We start from the raw sequence: 19,685 nt of genomic DNA, 5'->3' as shown, positions 1-19,685 counted from the left end.
GTGCTTCAGTCGTGTCTGATTCTTTGCAATTCCTAGTGCCTCTGCCAGGCGCCTCTGTCCATGGGATTCTCTAGGCAAGAATACTGGATTGGGTTGCCATGCCCATCTCCAGGGAATCTTCCCAACCCACGCATCGAATCTCCGTCTCCTGCTTGGCAGGTGGATTCTTTACCACAGAGCCATCTAGAAAGCCCTATTTGTGTAATAGTTTAGTATTTTTGTTGCAATATTTTGCACCTTTATTTCAGGAGAGTTAAGAGTTTGGCATACCACATTTTGGAGATTCAGTTTTTAAAGGAATATTGTCTTCTATGATTATTGGTGGGGGGAATAGTTGGACTAGATACATTTACATTTCCCTGTCATAGACATACTTTTAAAATGCCGTCATGTCATGTCAGGAATTTACCAAATTAAAATGGAATGGGTGTAAACACTTTCTTTTGACAACTTTCTTCTCAAAGGATTTTAAAAGTGCACATTCTGCAGCACAAACCTCTGTGACTTCATAGATGATATATAATTCCTGAATACTGGAGTAATGTTTCTGCTATACAAATCCCCTCTGTGTATGTTGAGAATTTTTGGTTTCGGTACCTTGTTTCGGTACTTTAAGTTTTATCTCGTTCCCTATGAACCAGAACATGCCGAATTCATAAATTCAAAATCTTAAGTATATACAACTGTCAGTGTTTTAGGTGAAAGAAAAAACTGATCTTTCAAGGAAAATATTCCGAGGTGTCCTTATCCTAAAAAAATTAGCCAACTGTAATCGTGATGAAAATGACTTCCTAAAGATACTGTTGTGAAACAGACTACCTATCTATTTTCCTGTGTTTCTTAGCAAACAATGAGTCTTTCCAGATTCTCAGTCAGAACGGAGCACCTCAAGGTGATGTGACCTTGTGCAGTCTGGAGGAGCTGGCCACTATTGCTTCAGGTCACACTTCCAAAACCACAGTAAGAATTCACCGATTTTGCCATATCAGCCGGGGTGGTTTTTCTTAGGGACCTTATCTTGATGTAGATTCTTAAAAGTGACAACTGAGCATTTCAGTAACCACAGTTTGAGGTAAACAACTGGAGAAAACTGCTAATGAGACATCTTGAGTTTCTCCTGCCCTTGACAAAGAAAACATCTGAAAACAGGAAGCAACACGTGAGTGTTAGTTGGCTTTGCTTTGGTTCTGGGGTGCCTCTCTCTCCTAGCAACCCTGAGTTCTCCCAAATTAAGAAAAAGAAAAAAAGCAACACTGCAGAGTAATTTCCTGCATCGAATTCTAATCTCCAAATGTTGATTTCTATTTATATCATTCTTAGTTCCAATACCTACTACTCCAGGTTGTAACAACTGGATTTTATAGAGCAGGTGAGTTGAGATGATGTCATCTTTTGTAAAATTTTGAAAGAGTAGTATTTATCTTTTCTTCATGTGGACAGAATAGTTGAGGTTCATGTTTTGCTGACATGATGGAGATTACTTAATTTATGTGTAGTGCGTGCATGCTAAGTCGCTTCAGTCCGACTCTTTGTGACCCGATGGATTGTAGCCCACCAGGCTCCTCTACCCATGGGGATCTCCAGTCAAGAATGCTGGAGTGGATTGCCATGCCCTTCTCCAGGGAATCTTCCTGATCCAGGGACTGAACCTGCATCTCTTATGTCTCTTGCGTTGGCCGTCAGGTTCTTTACCACTGGCACCATCTGGGAAGCCCAGTTTTTGTGTAGACCTCAACATAATCAGTCCTGAATACTCATTGGAAGGACCAATGCTGAAGCACCAATACTTTGGCCACCTGATGTGAAGAACTGACTCACTGGAAAAGACCCTGATTCTGAGAAGGACTGAGGGCAGGAGGAAAAGGGGACAACAGAGGATGAGATGGTTGGATGACATCACCGAGTGGATGGAACAAGAGTTTGAACAAGCTCTGGGTGTTGTTGATGGACAGGGAAGCCTGGCGTGCTGCAGCCCATGGGGTTGAAAAGAGTTGGACACAACTGAGCGACTGAACTGAACAACATAATTGTAACTTTAAAGATTTTATGATACTGGAGAATGAGATATCCCTAATGTTACATGCTTGTTTTACTATTAATAACTAGGGTGTTTACAGTATTGTAGTAAGTGCTATGGAGATTTAAGAAAAAAAGCTTCAGAAAAACATTTTCCTTTTAAGATCTTCAAATTAACACTAGAGAGGAAAACATATGCCAGTGCTAGACAGTACGAACCGTGACTGATTATAAGTAGATTATGTTTATGTCTGATGAAACGAATTAGAGAAATGATTCTTACGAGGTATGTCAAAGACAGCATCTTGGAGCGAGTAAATCTAGAGCTTGATCTTGAAGCCTAGATATGCACAGACAAAGGGAAAACCGTCCTGTGAGGTATACAGCACAGTTTGCAAAGAAGGAATCAAGTGAACACAGTCTGTAGCGTGAAAGTGAAACTGTTAGTCACTCTCAGTCATGTCCAACTGTTTCTGACCCCATGGACTGTAGCCTGCTAGGAATTCTCCATGGAATTCTCCAAGCAAGAATACTGGAGTGGGTTGCCATTCCCTTTTCCAGGGGATCTTCCTGACCCAAGGATTGAACTCAGGTCTCCTGCATTGCAGACAGACTCTCTACCATCTGAGCCACCAGGGATTCACTGTTTAATAGGTATAGAATGAGCTGGTGTATCGTTTGGCAGAACTTACTTCAGAAGGAAAAATTCCGGTTTTACAGTGATAACTAAGAAGTATGTTGGAGAGTTTTGTTACCTTTGCCAGATGTATGTTGTGTGTACGTTTTAAGTTATTGATCATAGTAGACATCTAGATGAAATTTATTCAGGAAATGTTGCTAGTCATATCTCAACACTGTGCATTTATTTTGAATGTTTTTCATAGGGTACCTTTGTGGCAGTGTTTTCATTTCTCTCTGGAAGGTTAGTGCACATTTCTGAACAGGCTCCTTCGATCCTGAATTGTCAGAAAGAGTTCTTGGAGTCTTGTCATTTTGTTGAACTGCTTGCCCCCCAAGACGTGAGGGTGTTCTACACGCACACTGCCCATGCTCAGCTTCCGTTCTGGAACAACTGGACACAAAGAGGTAATGGGACCAATATTCAGATGTTTATCTCGCCTGGTTAAGATCAGTTTCATTCTACCAGAAATAGTACACAAGTGAATGCATTACTCAGCAATGCAAATTATATGGTTTTTCTTATTTATTTTTAAAAGGCAAAGTGTGATGAAAATCACATTTTAAATGCTTCTAATGACATAAAGGTCCAATAAATTTGCTTTCATTCAGTCAACTTAATTTCACAGATTATATGCTATAAATATGGTTCGATTACAGCAGGCTATATAGCAGGTTAATTGCTACAAAGGCTCTGTTTCCTTCACGTGAATACAATTGTGTTTTTCCTCTTACTCTGACTTCATTATCTCTCTCTCTAGAGATGAGCTTTTCAAAGTTAGATCCCTTTCCAGTTTTTCTTCTCCTTAAAAGTTTTGATTCCCATCATTTTGTTTTCCTTTGGAAATGCTGCTTTGCCTGAACTGGGGGATGGGGGATGGATTCCTACTCGAAATTTTCTTTGTGATCTTCTATCCCATGTCATGAATATTCCATGCATTCATTCATCCTTTCTCAGTTAGTTAGTTCAATCACTCCATCATGTCTGACTCTCTGTGACCCCATGGACTGCAGCATGCCAACTTCCCTGTCCTTCACTGTCTCCCAGAGCTTGCTCAAACTTATGTCCATCAAGTCAGTGATGCCATCCAACCATCTCATCCTGTGTTCTCCCCTTCTCCTCCTGCCTTCAGTCTTTCCCAGCATCAGGGTCTTTTCAAGTGAGTCAGTTCTTCACATCAGGTGCCCAAAATATTGGGGCTTTAGCTTCACATTAGTTTTTGAATGTTGAGTTTTAAGCCAACTTTTTCACTCTCCTCTTTCACTTTCATCAAGAGGCTCTTCAGTTCCTCTTCTCTTTCTGCCATAAGGGTGGTGTCATCTGCATATCTGAGGTTACAGACACTTTTCCCAGCAGTCTTGATTCCAGCTTGTGCTTCCCCCAGCCCAGCATTTCGCATGATGTATTCTGCATATAACTTAAATAAGCAGAGTGACAATATACATCCGGTTCTAACTGTTGCTTCTTGATCTGCATACAGATTTCTCAGGAGGGAGGTAAGTTCAGTTCAGTCGCTCAGTCATGTTCGACTCTCTGTGACCCCATGAACTGCAGCACACCAGGCTTCCCTGTCCATCACCAATTCCCAGAGCTTGTTCAAACTCATGTCCATCAAGTCGGTGATGCTATCCAACCATCTCATCCTGTGTTCTCCCCTTCTCCTCCTGCCCTTAGTCTTTCTCAGCATCAGGGTCTTTTCCAATGAGTCAGTTCTTTGCATTAAGTGGTCAAAGTATTGGAGTTTCAGCCTCAGCGTCAGTCCTTCCAATGAATATTCAGGACTGATTTCCTTTAGGATTGACTGGCTTGATCTCCTTGCAGTCCAAGGGACTCTCAAGAGGCAGGTAAGGTGGTCTGGAATTCCTATCTCTTGAAGAATTTCCCACAGTTTTTTGTGATCCATGCAGTCAAAGGCTTTGGCATAGTCAATAAAGCAGAAGTAGATGTTTTTTCTGGAACTGACAGAAATCCTTTCTCAAGTTACCCTTTATATCTTATTTCATACTTTTCATAAAACATCTTTTAAAAATTTTAGTATAGATCCGTTTTCTTTTTGATCCCAAACCCTTTTCTCTCATTTTGATTATTCTATTATGGTTAAAAAAAAACACATTCACAAAATTTACCATCGTAAGAGCTGACTCATTAGGAAAGACCCTAATGGATGGAAAAGATTGAAGTCAGGAGAAGTGGGTGGCAGAGGATGAGATGGTTGGATGGCATCACTGACTTTATGGACATGAGTTTGAACAAACTCCAGGAGATGGTAAAGGACAGGGAAGCCTGGCATGCTGCAGTCCATGGAATTGCAGAGTCAGACATGACTTAACAACTGAACAACAGCCGTTTTGAGTGTACAGTTCAGCAGCGTGAAGTCCGTTCACACTGTTGTGAGGTGGATCCCCAGAACTTCATCCTACAGATCCAGATTTCTGTACTTTTTTCTGGTTTTCAGTCCACTGCCCAGCCCAGTGAAGATCAGTTTTACAGGCTTTTTTAAAATTTTAACCACAGACCCTCTCTCTGTCCTCTGTACACGTTTTGTAGATGCTTCGGAAAAGACACCTGTCACCCCTGCTTTTCTTCCAGCTCCTTCTCTCCTGTTTTGTTGTTGTTCATTTGCTCAGTCACATCCTACTCTTTGTTACTACATGGACTGCAGCATGCCAGGCTTCCCTGTCCTTCACGATATCCCGGAGTTTGCTCAAACTAATGTCCATTGAGTCATTGATGCCATCCAACCATGTCATCCTCTGTCGTCCCCATCTCCTCCTGCCTTCAATCTTTCCCAGCATCAGGATCTTTTCCAATGAGTCAGCTCTTCACATTAGGTGCCCAAAGTATTGGAGCTTCAGCATCAGTCCTTCCAGTGACTGTTCAGGGTTGATTTCTTTTAGGATTGACTGGTGTGATTGCCTTGCAGTCTAAGGGACTCTTAAGAGTCTTCTCCAGCACCACAATTCAAACTCATCAGTTCTTCAGCACTCAGCTTCTTTATGGTCCAACTCTCACATCCGTACATGACTACTGGAAAAACCACAGCTTTGAATATATAGACCTTTGTGGGCAAAGTGATGTCTCTGCTTTTTAGTATTGCTCTCTGGATTTGTCATAGCTTTCCTTCTTTCCTGTTCTCCTCATTCAGAAACACTGATTTCATTTTGCTTCCTCTTTCCTAAATATGTGTTGTCAAACTTTAACTGTCCATATTTGTTTTTCTGCTTTTGTTCGCCGTGTATTCATCCTGGGGACATTTATGCAGCTGTCTCTGTGTGCTGAGAGCTGTTCTAGGTGCTGAGGTACAACTGTGGACAGAACACACACGTGGGACTGTTCACCAGCTCTTTTCTCATTTACCTTTCAGTATCGCCCTACCGTCTCTGTCTGATTTTTTCACCTTCTTATCTTTGCTAATTATTTAATATTTTCCCTACTTGCAAAAACATACTAGTCTCTGAAATTGTTGTCTTTCAGACCTAAACGTTAACTTGCTCCATAAAGTCAGTGTCCATCTTGTTCACTCCTGACACTGTACTTTTGCCTTAGGAACCCCAAGGATCCAGATTCTCCCCAAGAGCCATTTTTTAGCCCCCACACTGTTCCTGGCTTATGCACGTGTTACCTCCTTCTGTCCCTTCCTTTGAGTTCAGAGAACATTAAGAGGACACAGGAAGCTGTATAAACTCAGTGGTTGTCAGGTCTGGCCCAGAGTTAGAGCACGTTTCCACTTAGGTTTGTCATACAGACCTCTGAGAAGGAGCTGACCACTCTTTCTTTAGAACACAGCTTCAGCAACAAGAACTTGCACACTCTAGCCCAGGTGTGGAAGTGACTGTGGGCACCCATCTACTGTTTGAGATCCCATAGGCTGACGTTCTGTGTTTGAGGACTCCTGGGGAATGCAGCTGAATTCAGATGCCTGATGTGTAAATAGTGCAGGCGAGTTCACCTTACAGTAGAGTTGCAGTATCTTTTATGTGCAAGGAATTTTAGGCTTGGAATCTGAAGGTCTGAGTTTCAAATTGAATTATGTCCCTTTGTGAACGTTGGACTCTTTCAAAGTCCTTTGGGCTACAAGGAAATCAAACCAGTCAACCTTAAAGGAAATCAGTCCTGAATATGCACTGGAAGGACTGATGCTGAAGCTGAAGCTCCAGTACTTTGGCCACCGACTCATTGAAAAGAGTCGACTCATTGGAAAAGACCTTGATCTTGGGAAAGATTGAAGGCAGAAGGAGAAGGGGGTGACAGAGGACTAGATGGTTGGATGGCATCACCGACTCAATGGACATGAATTTGAGCAAGCTCTGGGATATGGTGAAGTTCAGGGAAGTCCGGCATGCTGCAGCTCATGGGGTCACAAAGAGAAGACCTAGTGACCGAACACGTGAACCTTGGAGGCCACCTGGCTTCTCATCGTAAAATGAGAATCTTAGTTTCTGATGTGCCTGTTAATACAGGGTTGCCGAGAGGACCTAGCAGTCAGTGGGTAAGTGAAGCCCTGGGGGTGTTTGGAGCATCCACAGCATAAAGGCTTATCTTTACTGCTATCATCTGTTGAGTGGTTACTGGTTGTCAGGATCCCTTCTTGATGCTTTAGTGGAGTAACCCAGTTAACCTTCACAAAGACTTCTCCGGTGGACCGACACAGTAACTGTGTTGATTTAGGTCTGCTTAGAAGCAGGGCACTTATGATTATGGAGTAGGGGTTGAGAGGAGCCCTCAACCCCCATCATGGGCCTGGCCAAAAGGAGCACGGCCAAAGGAAGGCTGGGGGCAGGAGCTTGGGCTGCAGCGCAGCTTAGAGAGCTGGGCCAGGCACCTAAAGGGGGTCCAAGCTCCACACGCTAGAGGATCCTGGCATCTGGATGAAGTGGTCCTATCTTAGAGCCCCTCAGTGCACGATCTGGGGATTTGGGTGGCAATCAGGTCCCCCACATTCAAGAGCTGAGCTGTTTCTGAGCTGCCACGGTCACAGAGGTGCCAGTGTCGCATTGCCTGTCAGTATGGAGCTGGCCTTCACCTTGGCAACGTGAATCCAGAGCCCCTTTGACAGCTTGGCTGCTGGGACTGCACCTTAAAGCAGGAAGCCTCGCCCCAGACAAAGCTAAGCACTTGAAAGTGGCCCTATGGGATGGCTCCCATCTGAGCCTGGCTCCCCCCATCTGATCTGAAAGTCAGATCAGAAAACTAAGGATGTTTTTGAAACATCCTTCTCTTGCCTTAATTCCTCCATGATTTATATGAGCCTTGAGTGAAACAGTTTTTATGTTGAGACAACAGGACATCTTAGAGAAATGAATTTCTTTACCTTATTATTTTCACTTCTTTTTCTCGCTGTGCTCAGTTGTGTCTGACTCTGTGACGCTTTTAACTGTTGCCCGTCAGGTTCCTCTGTTCATGGAATTCTCCAGGCAGGAATACTGGAGTGGGTAGCCATTCCCTTCTCCAGGGGATCATCCCAACCCAGGGATCGAATCCGCGTCTTGTCTCCTGCATCACAGGCAGATTCTTTACCTCTGAGCCATCCAGGCAGCTCACTTTGTTAAGTTCTTTCATTTATTTCTCATGGATATTCTGTAACAACTTCTGGTTTCAGAATTCTGGGACTGCAACTCTTACAGTTTCATGAATTATGATAGTTTGGTCATCGGTCCATTTACTTTTAAACTGGAGGTTTTTTTAAAAGTCATAAACATTTTTCTTGATTATTCTGAAGTCCAGTTTCTGACTCTGGCTAATGATCCTTCCCTCAGGGATATAAATGCCTGGACTATATTTGGTATTTTGGGTCTTTAGAATTCTCATTGTAAATGCTCCTTCAGTGTATTTTAAAAAAACACATTTCCTTGGTTCTATAACTGGGGACTGTTCAGTGAACAGATGTTCAAGATAGATAACTAGGGAGACTCACCAGGCAAAAGCAATCAGAAGTACTTGAGAATAGACTTGAGTGTCCTACTGTGTCCTAAGGTGGGCAAGTTTACCCCCTTGTAAATCAGGAAAACAAAGGCAAAAGTTTATAAAACTGAAGCAGCACCTTTGGCATGAGAGTTGTGAGGGAAAAAATTTCTTTCTTTCTTTCCATCGTGCTGGGTCCTCGTTGTGGCTCGAAGGCTCTCTAGTCCAGAGCACAGGCTCTAGAGCACATGGGCTCAGTATTTACAGTGAATAGAATCCTATTTCCCTGACCAGGGATCAAACCCAACTCCCCTGCATTGGAAGCCGGATTCTCAACCCCTGGATCACCAGGGAAATCCCGAGAAAATGTTATTAATGACACTGAATTGGTGCCACTTTCTGGAACTTAGCTTGCCAACATATTATGAGAGTCATGAAATGATCATATCGCTTAGGTACACAGCTCTGGGAAATTTATCCAAGGAAAGAAAACACAATGAAAACAAATGTATTATATATCCTACACCCAAAGGCTCTATGTAGTCTAAATTCCAAGTTTTTGAGACGTGTCCAAACTATTAGCATGGCATGGAATATCACCAGCAAAATACTTGTGTCACAGGGTGACTATGTTGACGTTTAAAGCAGTGAGTGCAGGCAGGTGTAGAAACACAGAACTGCAGGAGATGACAGGGAAAGCCCATCATCAGTGGCTCTCAGGGCCTCTCCTGAGGGCTGCTGATCAGCAGGAAAGCCCGGGTAAATCCTGGATGGGATGAGATCTTGGTAAAGGGGGGAGGAGTCCCATTTTGAGTAGCTCTGTCTCTTAAGAGTGTCCTGTTTGGTTAATGATGCTTTGAGGGGGAGCCACCCAGGGCAGGACACTGATGGGCGTCTTTGTTTCTAGAGGCCTCACAGTACGAATTGGCACCAGTGAAGTCCTTCTTCTGCAGGATCGGGTGAGTATGGAGGCTCCCTGAGGCCAGGAGCAGTGGGTTAGGCTCTGATTATATTTTAATTTTTTCTTGACGTATAGCTTGTCCCTGGGTTGGGAAGATTGCCTGGAGTAGGAAATGGCAACCCACTCCAGTATTCTTGCCTGGAGAATCTCATGGACAGAGGAGCCTGGTGGGCTACATACAATCCATGGCATCACAAAGACATGAGCACGCACATGAAAAAACAATAGCTGATTTACAGTATTTCAGGTGTGCAGCAAAGTGATTCAGTTATATACATGCATACTAAGTCACTTCACTTGTGTCAGACTCTTTGCAACCCTGTGGACTGTAGCCCTTCAGGCTCCTCCCTCCATGGATTCTCCAGGCAAGGATAACTGGAGTGGGTTGCCATGCCGTCCTCTAGGGGATCTTCTGACCCAGGGACCAAACTCATGTCTCCTAGATCTCCTGCATTGGCAGGTGAGTGCTTTACCCCTCGTGCCATCGTTCACATGTGCATGCTGGTGCTAAGTCGCTCCAGTCGAGTTTGACTTTCTGCGACCCTAACTGTAGCCCGCCAGGCTCCTCTGTCCATGGGGTTCTCCAGACAAGAGTTCTGGAGTGGGTTGCCATGCCTTCCTCCCAAGATCTCCCCCACCCAAGGATCCAACCCCCATCTCCTCTGTCTCCTGCCTTAGCAGTCGGTTTCTTTACCACTAGCACCACTATTCACATATATATTCTTTTCCAGATTCTTTTTCAGTACTGGTTATTACATGATAATTGAATATAGCTCCTTGTGCTGTGTAGGAGGTCTTTGTTGTTTATCTGTTTTATATATAGTCATCTGTATCTGTTAATCCCAAATTCCAAGTTTACCCCTCTGATTTTATTTAGCACTTATTTTGATTCTTCTGTATTCAGCTAGGACTTCCATGGATACAAAAGACAAGACCTGGTTCTTGCTACAAGGAGTTCTTATGTTTTGACTGAGAAGATACATGTGCCTGTGAGAAAAGTAGATAGTAATGCAATAGGAGAAAAGACCAGAAAGATCACTTGGGTCTGAAGCCCACTGTTGTCTGGGGCTTTTTTGGTTTTGTTTGGTTTTTGTTTTTCAGTCACATTTAAAATTAATTTTTGCAACTTTGAACAACCTTAAAGTAAGATGTATATTTATGAGAAGACTTAAAGACTTCCCTAGTGGCTCAGCTGGTAAAGAATCCACCTGCAATGCAGGAGACCTGGGTTCGATCCCTGGGTTGGGAAGATCTCTTGGAGTACGGAACAGCTACCCCACTCCAGGATTCTGGCCTGGAGAATTCCATGGACTGTATAGTCCGTGGGGTCACAAAGAGTCAGACATGACTGAGCAACTTTCACTAAAAGGTCCAGAGACAGAGAACTAGGAAAAAAAGAGATCAAAAGTGTAATTGTAATTGATTTCTGGTAGAATTTATTAGTGATGTTTTTTCTGCTTTAAGTTTACTATCACATGTTGATGTTTGTTGTTGTTTGATGAGAGTTGTGTCTGACTCTTTTGCCACCCCATGGACTGCAGCCCGCCAGCTCTTCTGTCTGTGGGATTTTCCAGGCAAGAATACTGGGGTGGGTTGCCGTTTCCTCCTGCAGGGCATCTTCCCTTCCCAGGGATCAAACCCGTGTCTCCTGCATTGGCAGGCAGATTCTTTACCACTGAGCCACTGGGAGAGCCCTTCATAGTAAAATAAAAAAACATTTTAAAATGACATTGCGATCACCAACATTAGTTTTGAAGTTACTATTAATAATTAGCCTTGATATTTAGATAAGAGAAATCCTTGTAATAGATCATTCAGACACTCCATGGACTTGTGGGGAGACCTGAGCTAATAGTATTTGCATGTTTGGGGTGGGATAACCTGGAATGGTGTAGGGGAGAAGGCCCATGCCGGTTCCTTTTGTCACTCACCGCTGAGTTGTTCATGAAGATCTGAGAGCGGTGCCTGCCAAATAGTAAGCGTTGTACGTGTTTGTTACTCTAGTAACAGACAGGTGCCTTTCAGGTGGTTTTTCTGAGCTGAGCACTGTGGTGCTAGGATCAAAACAAAGTTCTGCCCTCATGGACTTTGTGTTCTATAGGGATGGGGGCTAATAGTAAACAGCTGTGTAAATAGACATGTGTCAGTTGTAGTAAGTTCCGTGTAGAACCGTGAGCTGAGTAAGGGGGTTCCGGGCAGTGGAGAGGTTGCCAGTGTATTCACGGTGGTCAAGGAACTCTTCTCTAGTTCGAAGCCTAACTGACCAGAGCCCTGAAGGAGGTGAGGAAGCAGCATGTTTGAGAAAAGACGTTCTGGGCGAGTACAAAGGCCCTGGGCAGAGCACGCCTGGCTCCGGGGAGGATAGGGATGGGGAGGGTGGAGAAGACAGGCAAGCAGGGGCAGAGACCATAGGGCACGCTGACTGCGGGATGAAACATTTGTTCAGGGAAGCCACTTAATTATTTTTAAAACTCCAAAAATTTTCAAAATAATATAAAAACTAGTATAATGAACTGATATGTACTGATCATTTGGCATAAATAACTTTAACTGTGGCCAGGCCTGTGTCATCTGTTCCACCTCATGCCCCTCTCCCTGTTATTTTGAACCAAATCTCAGCTCTCTTTATCCTTTCCTTCATTGTTATTTCAGAGTCTCATCCTAACAGTAAGGTACGTGTCAAGCCTCCAGGGGTTCCTGTTGTTCGTCTGTGGCCAGCAGGAGCTGCTGGGTTAACTAGGCTAACGAAGTTAGCTCCTGGCCCGGCGAGTCCCCAGTGGTTTTGACACTTCCTTTTTGGCAGACTTGTCATCCCAGGCTCAGCAGAGCTGGTTGCTCTCCAGATCCAGGTCCTTGGGCAGTGGCTGCTGCAGGGTCACCAGTGCTTCAGGAATGTCCAGTGGGTAGAGACAGGGCATTTTCATTTCTTAGAAGGCAATATTGTTGATGGTATGAAAGGCTTGTGATAGGTGCTGTGCTGGGTGGGGGTTGGAGCAGGGGGTTTGCAGAAGTGGTATAGCCAGGAGGTGGTGGGTCCCGGACCAGGCAGTGTGGGTGGACATGGAGATACTGTGGATCTCCTGGATGTTTCTGTAGGGGAGGCTACAGAAACAGTGTATGCTGATGGGTTAGTTTGGGGTGTGAGACAGAGAGTTAAGGAGATGTGGGGGTCTTTGGCTCAAAGTGCCATTATGAGGTGGAGGAAATTGCAGGATGAGCAGCTGCCTAGAGAGTTGGAGCGGGGGGAACATGTGATGAGTTGTGGATGAGTGTGTAATCTCGACTAGAAATCTGCCCTGTGATGCTGCCAAGGTGTCAGTCCAGGAGCCCAGGATTCAGGGGAGAAGGCCGGGCTAGAGACAGATGCACAGGTCATCGATGTATCCCTGGTGATGAGAAGCCCAGGACCAGATGTCCCCGGAAAAGCGCTCACAGAAGTGGTGCTCGCAGGAGAGCCACCTGCAGAAGTACGGGTGCTGGCAGGTCCATGTCAGCAGAGGGCGCTCTTCTGAGCGGTGACCTAGGAAGCAGGGTCACGACTGAGTAGAGAGGTGGCAGGAGATGCTGGAGTTTGAGGAGAGCGGAGCGCACGAGGGCGGGTGAGTCTGCTGGGTGAGCAGATACCCTGCCTGAGCATCCGGGCTCATGATGGTCAGAGAGGAGAGGCATGATGACAGAAACAGCGTGAACCTCAGTCTGGGATGTTTGGTCAGAACCAGGTGGAAACCTCTTCCCAGTAGCTGGGCAGTCAAACCGGATGGACCTCTCGGGGGTTGTTGTACAGCCTCCCCGCCCTCAGGAGCCTCCGTGCTGGGTGGCGGAGGGGGTTGTGCTGTCACCCGCCAGGCACTGTGGGTGTTGCTGAGCCGACTCCCAGGCCTGCACCAGGCAGGGGAGCAACTTTAAGTGGTGCTGCTGGACCTGTCCTTTGAACAAGAATGTAGAAAGGAGGGGGTTCCTGGGGGCTGGCTTGGGGGCACTGGTCCCAAGGGACCCTGTTAAATGATGCTTGGTTTAGACACATGAAATGAGATGGGTGGCTCTGCCTGTCCCTCTTCCCAGCATTAGTGGACAGTCATGCTGGAATCAGTGACCAGTTCACACTCAGAGTGATGAGCCAGGTCTCCAGAAAACCTCTTACTCATTGAATAACAAACAAGTATCATTGCCTTGGGTACTAAACATTTAAACTAACATTTCCCTTCTTTTAAAAATAAATATGTTTAACACTGCTGTGTGTATAATGGATATACCAAGAAGTTCCTAGTGTACAGAACAGGGAGCGCTGCTCAATGTTATGTGGCAGCCTGGATGGGAGAGGAGTTTGGGGAAGAATGGATACATGTATGTGTGTGGCCAAGTCCCTTTGCTGTTCACCTGAAACTGTCACAACATTGTTAATCAGCTATACCCGACTACAAAATAAAACTGTTAAAAAGTAAATAAATATGTTTAGACATTTTAGACTTGGACGTGTCTCCCTTGAAGATTTCTGAACATTTTCCCTGGCCTCGTTTCACCTTAGACTAAGTGACGCTTCATGACCAGCACTAACCACTTTTTTCTTCTTCAGCGGTGGTGAAGCTGGGGAGCTGCAGCGGCCTTACTGCCCATTCCTGATCACCCCCTACTTGATTCACGTGCACAGCTCGGCCCTCATGGAGCCTGAGCCCTGCTGTCTCTTGCTGGCGGAGAAGATTCACTCGGGTTACCAAGGTAAGTCCAGAGTATCTGTATTCAGCTCAGATGTGACGCGTCCATGCATCAGGAAGGAGCCCGTGAAAGCCCGCCTCTTCCCTGAGCCCGCTCTCCGTGACATCTCTGTCTGCCGGCCTTGACTTCTGGTGCTGGTGTCTCCTTCAAGGACAGCAGGGCCGCCGGGTCCAAGCATAGACTTGGCCACAGATGCACAGACTTCTGTCCTTTCTCTGCTGATGACCATCCTGTGGTCTTTTGCTTCTGTCTTGTGTGGCATAGGAGCACTGAAACTGTTGCACAGAGAAGTCAGAAGAATGAGTTTAGGTTTTTTAAGTGTTTTGAAAGCCCCCCCCCCCAACCCCGAGTAAACAGTGTAGTTTGTTTTCTGATGGCGTAACTACATTGCTAAATTCACATATCAGTATAGAAGCAGCTTCCGTTCATTATATTTTGAAATTATAGTTGATTCTGCTTGTAACGTGACACATGCTCTTTTTGGAATTTATCATCCTGTGCAAAAAAATTCACACAAATCACAGGACTTAGGGAAAAGTCCTATGAGTTTAGGGTCACAACACTCAACACATTAAAATTTTAAAAACAAAATATGATGGGAGTCTCATAAGATGATAACACAGCGTTACATAATAAATGACTAAGAAATGCACAGATGTCGCAGTAAATGCAGCTCTTCACCATGGAAGAGCCTTGCAGTTTGCTGTGGACACAGGTGTTGCAAGGGCCACAGCTTGTGCATTACTGTGAGTGCTGGAACGGAAGTCATCTGAAATCAGACGGAGAGTTCCATCACCAGGTTGGACAGGTGTGGCTCAAGGCACACCTGGTGCACAGAGGCAGCAGCTAGATACTTCAAGTGTGTGCATGTTTCTCTGTGTTCCTAAATGACTCCATTCAACTAGGTGCTGTTTTCTACATTCACTCTGTGTTCCTTAAAAATGAAACTGTGCCTAAGCACATGCAGATTGCAGCATGCCCAAATCATTCCCTAATGTTTTACCACTGCATTTTCCAAGAGGGCAATAGCAGAACTGACCACGCCAACTTTATTACAGATTAAAAATGTCCATGTTGTACTGATATCTTGATAACTTATGGTTAGCAATGTCAGATTTGTGATCTCCAAAGAAGATTTTGCTTCAGGATCAGGGACCAGGCTTTTGTGTAGCAGGGATCAGGGAACTTTTATGTAGCAGAAGCTTTGTTACAGTGAAAAAGGACAGAGAAAGCTTCTGACATAGACATCAGAAAAGATGACGTAGACATCAGAGAGTGCTCCACTTGCTAGACTTACCAAGGCCTTAAGTACTTTTACCAGACCCAATCCCATAGCATACATCTTAAATTAATAAGAATCAGAACAATAGAAAGGTCTTACCAGACCCACTCATACAACATACGTCTTAAGATAACAAGATTAGTCAAAAGGTGCTTGTTAAGAAGGAGGAACATGTCGTGGAGCAAGACACATTGTTGTTCTATAATCATTAGTACAGAATTTAAGGAAAGACCTACCCAGGAGCAAGACGAGTTGTTTTGTTGTGTAATCAATAGCTCTGGGCTTGAGGAAAGTTAGTCTTAAAGACTGTTGTCATAACAACTCAGAATTTAATAAAAAACATCTTATGTGACTAAGACAAAGCAGTGTAGAGAAAAATGTTTGTCCCTTTCTCTTCCTCAAGGGCCCTGGACTCCTTTCTCGTGCTGGGGGCTGGGGAGAGGCAGACTCCTTGTCAATCTGCCTAAGAATTAACTCTCTCAATCTACATCCTATTTGTTGGCTTAGTTACATGCAACCTCTCAGTTCAGTCGCTCAGTCATGTCCGACTCCTTGTAACCCCATGGACAGCAGCACGTCAGGCCTCCCTGTCCATCACCAACTCCCAGAGTTTGCCCAAACTCATATCCATTGAGTCAGTAATGCCATCCAACCATCTCATCCTCTGTCGTCCCCTTCTCCTCCTGCCTTCAATCTTTCCCAACATCAAGGTCTTTTCCAATGAGTCACCTCTTCGCATCAGGTGGCCACAATATTGGAGTCTCAGCTTCCACATCAGTCCTTCCAATGAACACCCAGGACTGATCTCCTTTAGGATGGACTGGCTGGATCTCCTTGCAGTCCAAGGGACTCTCAAGAGTCTTTTCCAATACCACAGTTCAAAAGCATCAATTCTTTGGCTCTAAGCTTTCTTTATAGTCCAACTCTCACATCCATACATGACCATAGGAAAAACCATAGCCTTGACTAGATGGACCTTGTTGACAAAGTAATGTCTCTGCTTTTGAATATGCTATCTAGGTTTGTCATAACTTTCCTTCCAAGGAGTTAAGTGTCTTTTAATTTCATGGCTGCAATCACCATCTGCAGTGATTCTGTAGCCCCCAAAATAAAGTCAGCTACTGTTTCCCCATCTATTTGCTGTGAAGAGATGGGACTGGATGCCATGATCTTAGTTTTCTGAATGTTGAGCTTTAAGCCAACTTTTTCACTCTCCTCTTTCACTTTCATCAAGAGGCTCTTGAGTTCTTCTTCACTTTCTGCCAGAAGGGTGTCATCTGCATATCTGAGGTTATTGATATTTCTCCTGGCAATCTTGATTCCAGCCTGTGCTTCCTTCAGCCCAGCATTTCTCATGATGTACTCTGCATATAAGTTAAATAAGCAGGGTGAAAATATGCAGCCTTGACGTACTCCTTTTCCTGTTTGGAACCAGTCAGTTGTTCCATGTCCAGTTCTAACTGTTGCTTCCTGACCTGCATACAGGTTTCTCAAGAGGCAGGTCAGGTGGTCTGGTATTCTCATCTCTTTCAGAATTTTCCACAGTTTATTATGATCCACACAGTCAAAGGCTTTGGCATAGTCAAGAAAGCAGAAATAGATGTTTTTCTTGAACTCTTTTGCATTTTCAATGATCCGGCAGATGTTGGCAATTTGATCTCCGGTTCCTCTGCGTTTTCTAAAACCAGCTTGAACATTTGCAAGTTCATGGTTCATATATTGCTGAAGGCTGGCTTGGAGAATTTTGAGCATTACTTTACTAGCATGTGAGATGTGTGCAATTGTGTGGTAGAATTGAGCATTCTTGGCATTGCCTTTCTTTGGGATTGGAATGAAAACTGACCTTTTCCGGTCCTGTGGCCACTGCTGAGTTTTCCAAATTTGCTGACATATTGAGTGCAGCACTTTCACAGCATCATCTTTTAGGATTTGAAATAGCTCAACTGGAATTTCATCACCTCCACTAGCTTTGTTCGTAGTGATACTTCCTAAGGCCCACTTGACTTCACATTCCAGGATGTCTGGCTCTAGGTGAGTGATCACACCATCGTGATTATGGGTGAGTGATCACACCATCGTGATTATCTGGGTTGTGAAGATCTTTTTTGTACACTTCTTCTGTGTATTCTTGCCACTTCTTCTTAATATCTTCTGCTTCTGTTAGGTCCATATCATTTCTGTCCTTTATTGAGCCCATCTTTGTGTGAAATGTTCCCTTGGTATCTCTAATTTTCTTGAAGAGATCTCTAGTCTGTCCCATCCTGTTGTTTTCCTCTAATTTGCATTGATCTCTGAGGAAGGCTTTCTTATCTCTCCTTGCTGTTCTTTGGAACTCTGCATTTAGATGCCTATATCTTTCCTTTTCTGCTTTACTTTTCGCTTCTCTTCTTTTCACAGCTATTTGTAAGGCCTCCTCAGACAGCCATTTTGCTTTTTTGCATTTCTTTTCCATGGGGATTATCTTGATCCCTGTCTCCTGTACAATGTCATGAACCTCCATCCATAGTTCATCAGGCACTCTATCACATCTAGGCCCTTAAATCTATTTCTCATTGCCACTGTATAATCATAAGGAATTTGATTTAGGTCATACCTGAATGATCTAGTGGTTTTCCTTACTTTCTTCAATTTAAGTCTGAATTTGGCAATAAGGAGTTCATGATCTGAGCCACAGTCAGCTGCTGGTCTTGTTTTGACTGACATAGAGCTTCTCCAATTTTGACTGCAAAGAATATAATCAATCTGATTTCGGTGTTGGCCATCTGGTGATGTCCATGTGTAGAATCTTCTCTTGTGTTGTTGGAAGAGGGTGTTTGCTATGACCAGTGCGTTTTCTTGGCAAGACTCTATTAGCCTTTGCCCTGCTTCATTCTGTACTCCAAGGCCAAATTTGCCTGCTACCCCAGGTGTTTCTTGACTTCCTCCTTTTACATTCCAGTCCCCTATAATGAAAAGGACATCTTTTTTGGGTGTTAGTTCTAAAAGATCTTGTAGGTGTTCATAGAACCATTCAACTTCAGATTCTTCAGTGTTACTGGTCGGGGCATAGACTTGGATTACTGTGATATTGAATGGTTTGCCTTGGAAGTGAAGAGAGATCATTCTGTCATTTTTGACATTGCATCCAAGTACTGCATTTCGGACTCTTCTCGTTGACTGTGATGGCTACTCCATTTCTTCTAAGGGATTCCTGCCCGCAGTAGTAGATATAATGATCATCTGAGTTAAATTCACCCATTCCAGTCCATTTTAGTTTGCTGATTCCTAGAATGTCAACGTTCACTCCTGCCATCTTCTGTTTGATCACTTCCAATTTGCCTTGATTCATGGACCTAACATTCCAGGTTCCTATGCAGTATTACAGCATTGGACCTTGCCTCTATCATCAGTCTCAAGCACAACTGGGTGTTGTTTTTGCTTTGACTCCATCTCTTCATTCTTTCTGGAGTTATTTCTCCACTGATCTCCAGTAGCATATTGGGCATCTTCTGACCTGGAGAGTTCATCTTTCAGTGTCCTATCTTTTTGCTTTTTTACACTGTTCATGAGGTTCTCAAGGCAAGAATACTGAAGTGGTTTTCCATTCCCTTCTCCAGTGGACTACATTTTGCAACCTCTAAGTATAATAAAATATTTCCATCCTGAATTCTAAATTACTCTGGGTTTGACCATTGGATTACTTGGGATGAATAAAGTAGTCAGTGTACACAGACTTTCTCTGTATTTAACTTGAGTAGGTATTACTTTTTAAAAAGCATAATTTTTGGCTTCACTGGGTCTCTGTTGCTGTGAGGGCTTTCTCTGGTTTTGGCAAGTGGGGCTCCTCTCTAGTTGCGGTGAGAGGGCTTCTCATTCTGGTGGTTTCTTGCTGCAGAACATAGGCTCCAGGTGAGTGGGCTTCAGCAGTTGTAGCACATGGGGTGGCTCTCATGTGAGGGCTCAGTAGTTATGGCTCCTGGGTTTAGTTGCTCTGAAGCATATGGGCTCTTCCTGGGCCAGCAGTTAAACCCATGTCCCCTGAACTTAAGGCAGATTCGCAACCTCTGGGCCACCAGAGAAGCCCATGGGTTTTACCTTTATTAGATTTGGCTGCTCAAAGGCCTGCCCCTTAAGTGAGATTTCTGCCATATCAT

General features: G+C 44.2%; 1 protein-coding gene across 1 annotated transcript in view; it reads left to right on the top strand.

The window, feature by feature from the left end:
- Positions 1–19,685, top strand: part of PER3 (period circadian regulator 3) — a 66,789-nt gene that overhangs the window by 1,690 nt on the left and 45,414 nt on the right. Inside the window, 4 exon segments of the mRNA XM_068985741.1 lie at positions 845–960; positions 2,901–3,102; positions 9,504–9,555; positions 14,131–14,273. Of these exon segments, the coding sequence (XP_068841842.1) occupies positions 845–960; positions 2,901–3,102; positions 9,504–9,555; positions 14,131–14,273 (513 nt within the window).

This window comes from Capricornis sumatraensis, chromosome 14 (genome assembly GCF_032405125.1).
Source record: "Capricornis sumatraensis isolate serow.1 chromosome 14, serow.2, whole genome shotgun sequence".
Lineage (NCBI taxonomy): Eukaryota > Metazoa > Chordata > Mammalia > Artiodactyla > Bovidae > Capricornis > Capricornis sumatraensis.
Note: the sequence above shows the minus strand (reverse complement) of the source record. Positions and strands in the feature narration are given on the sequence as shown.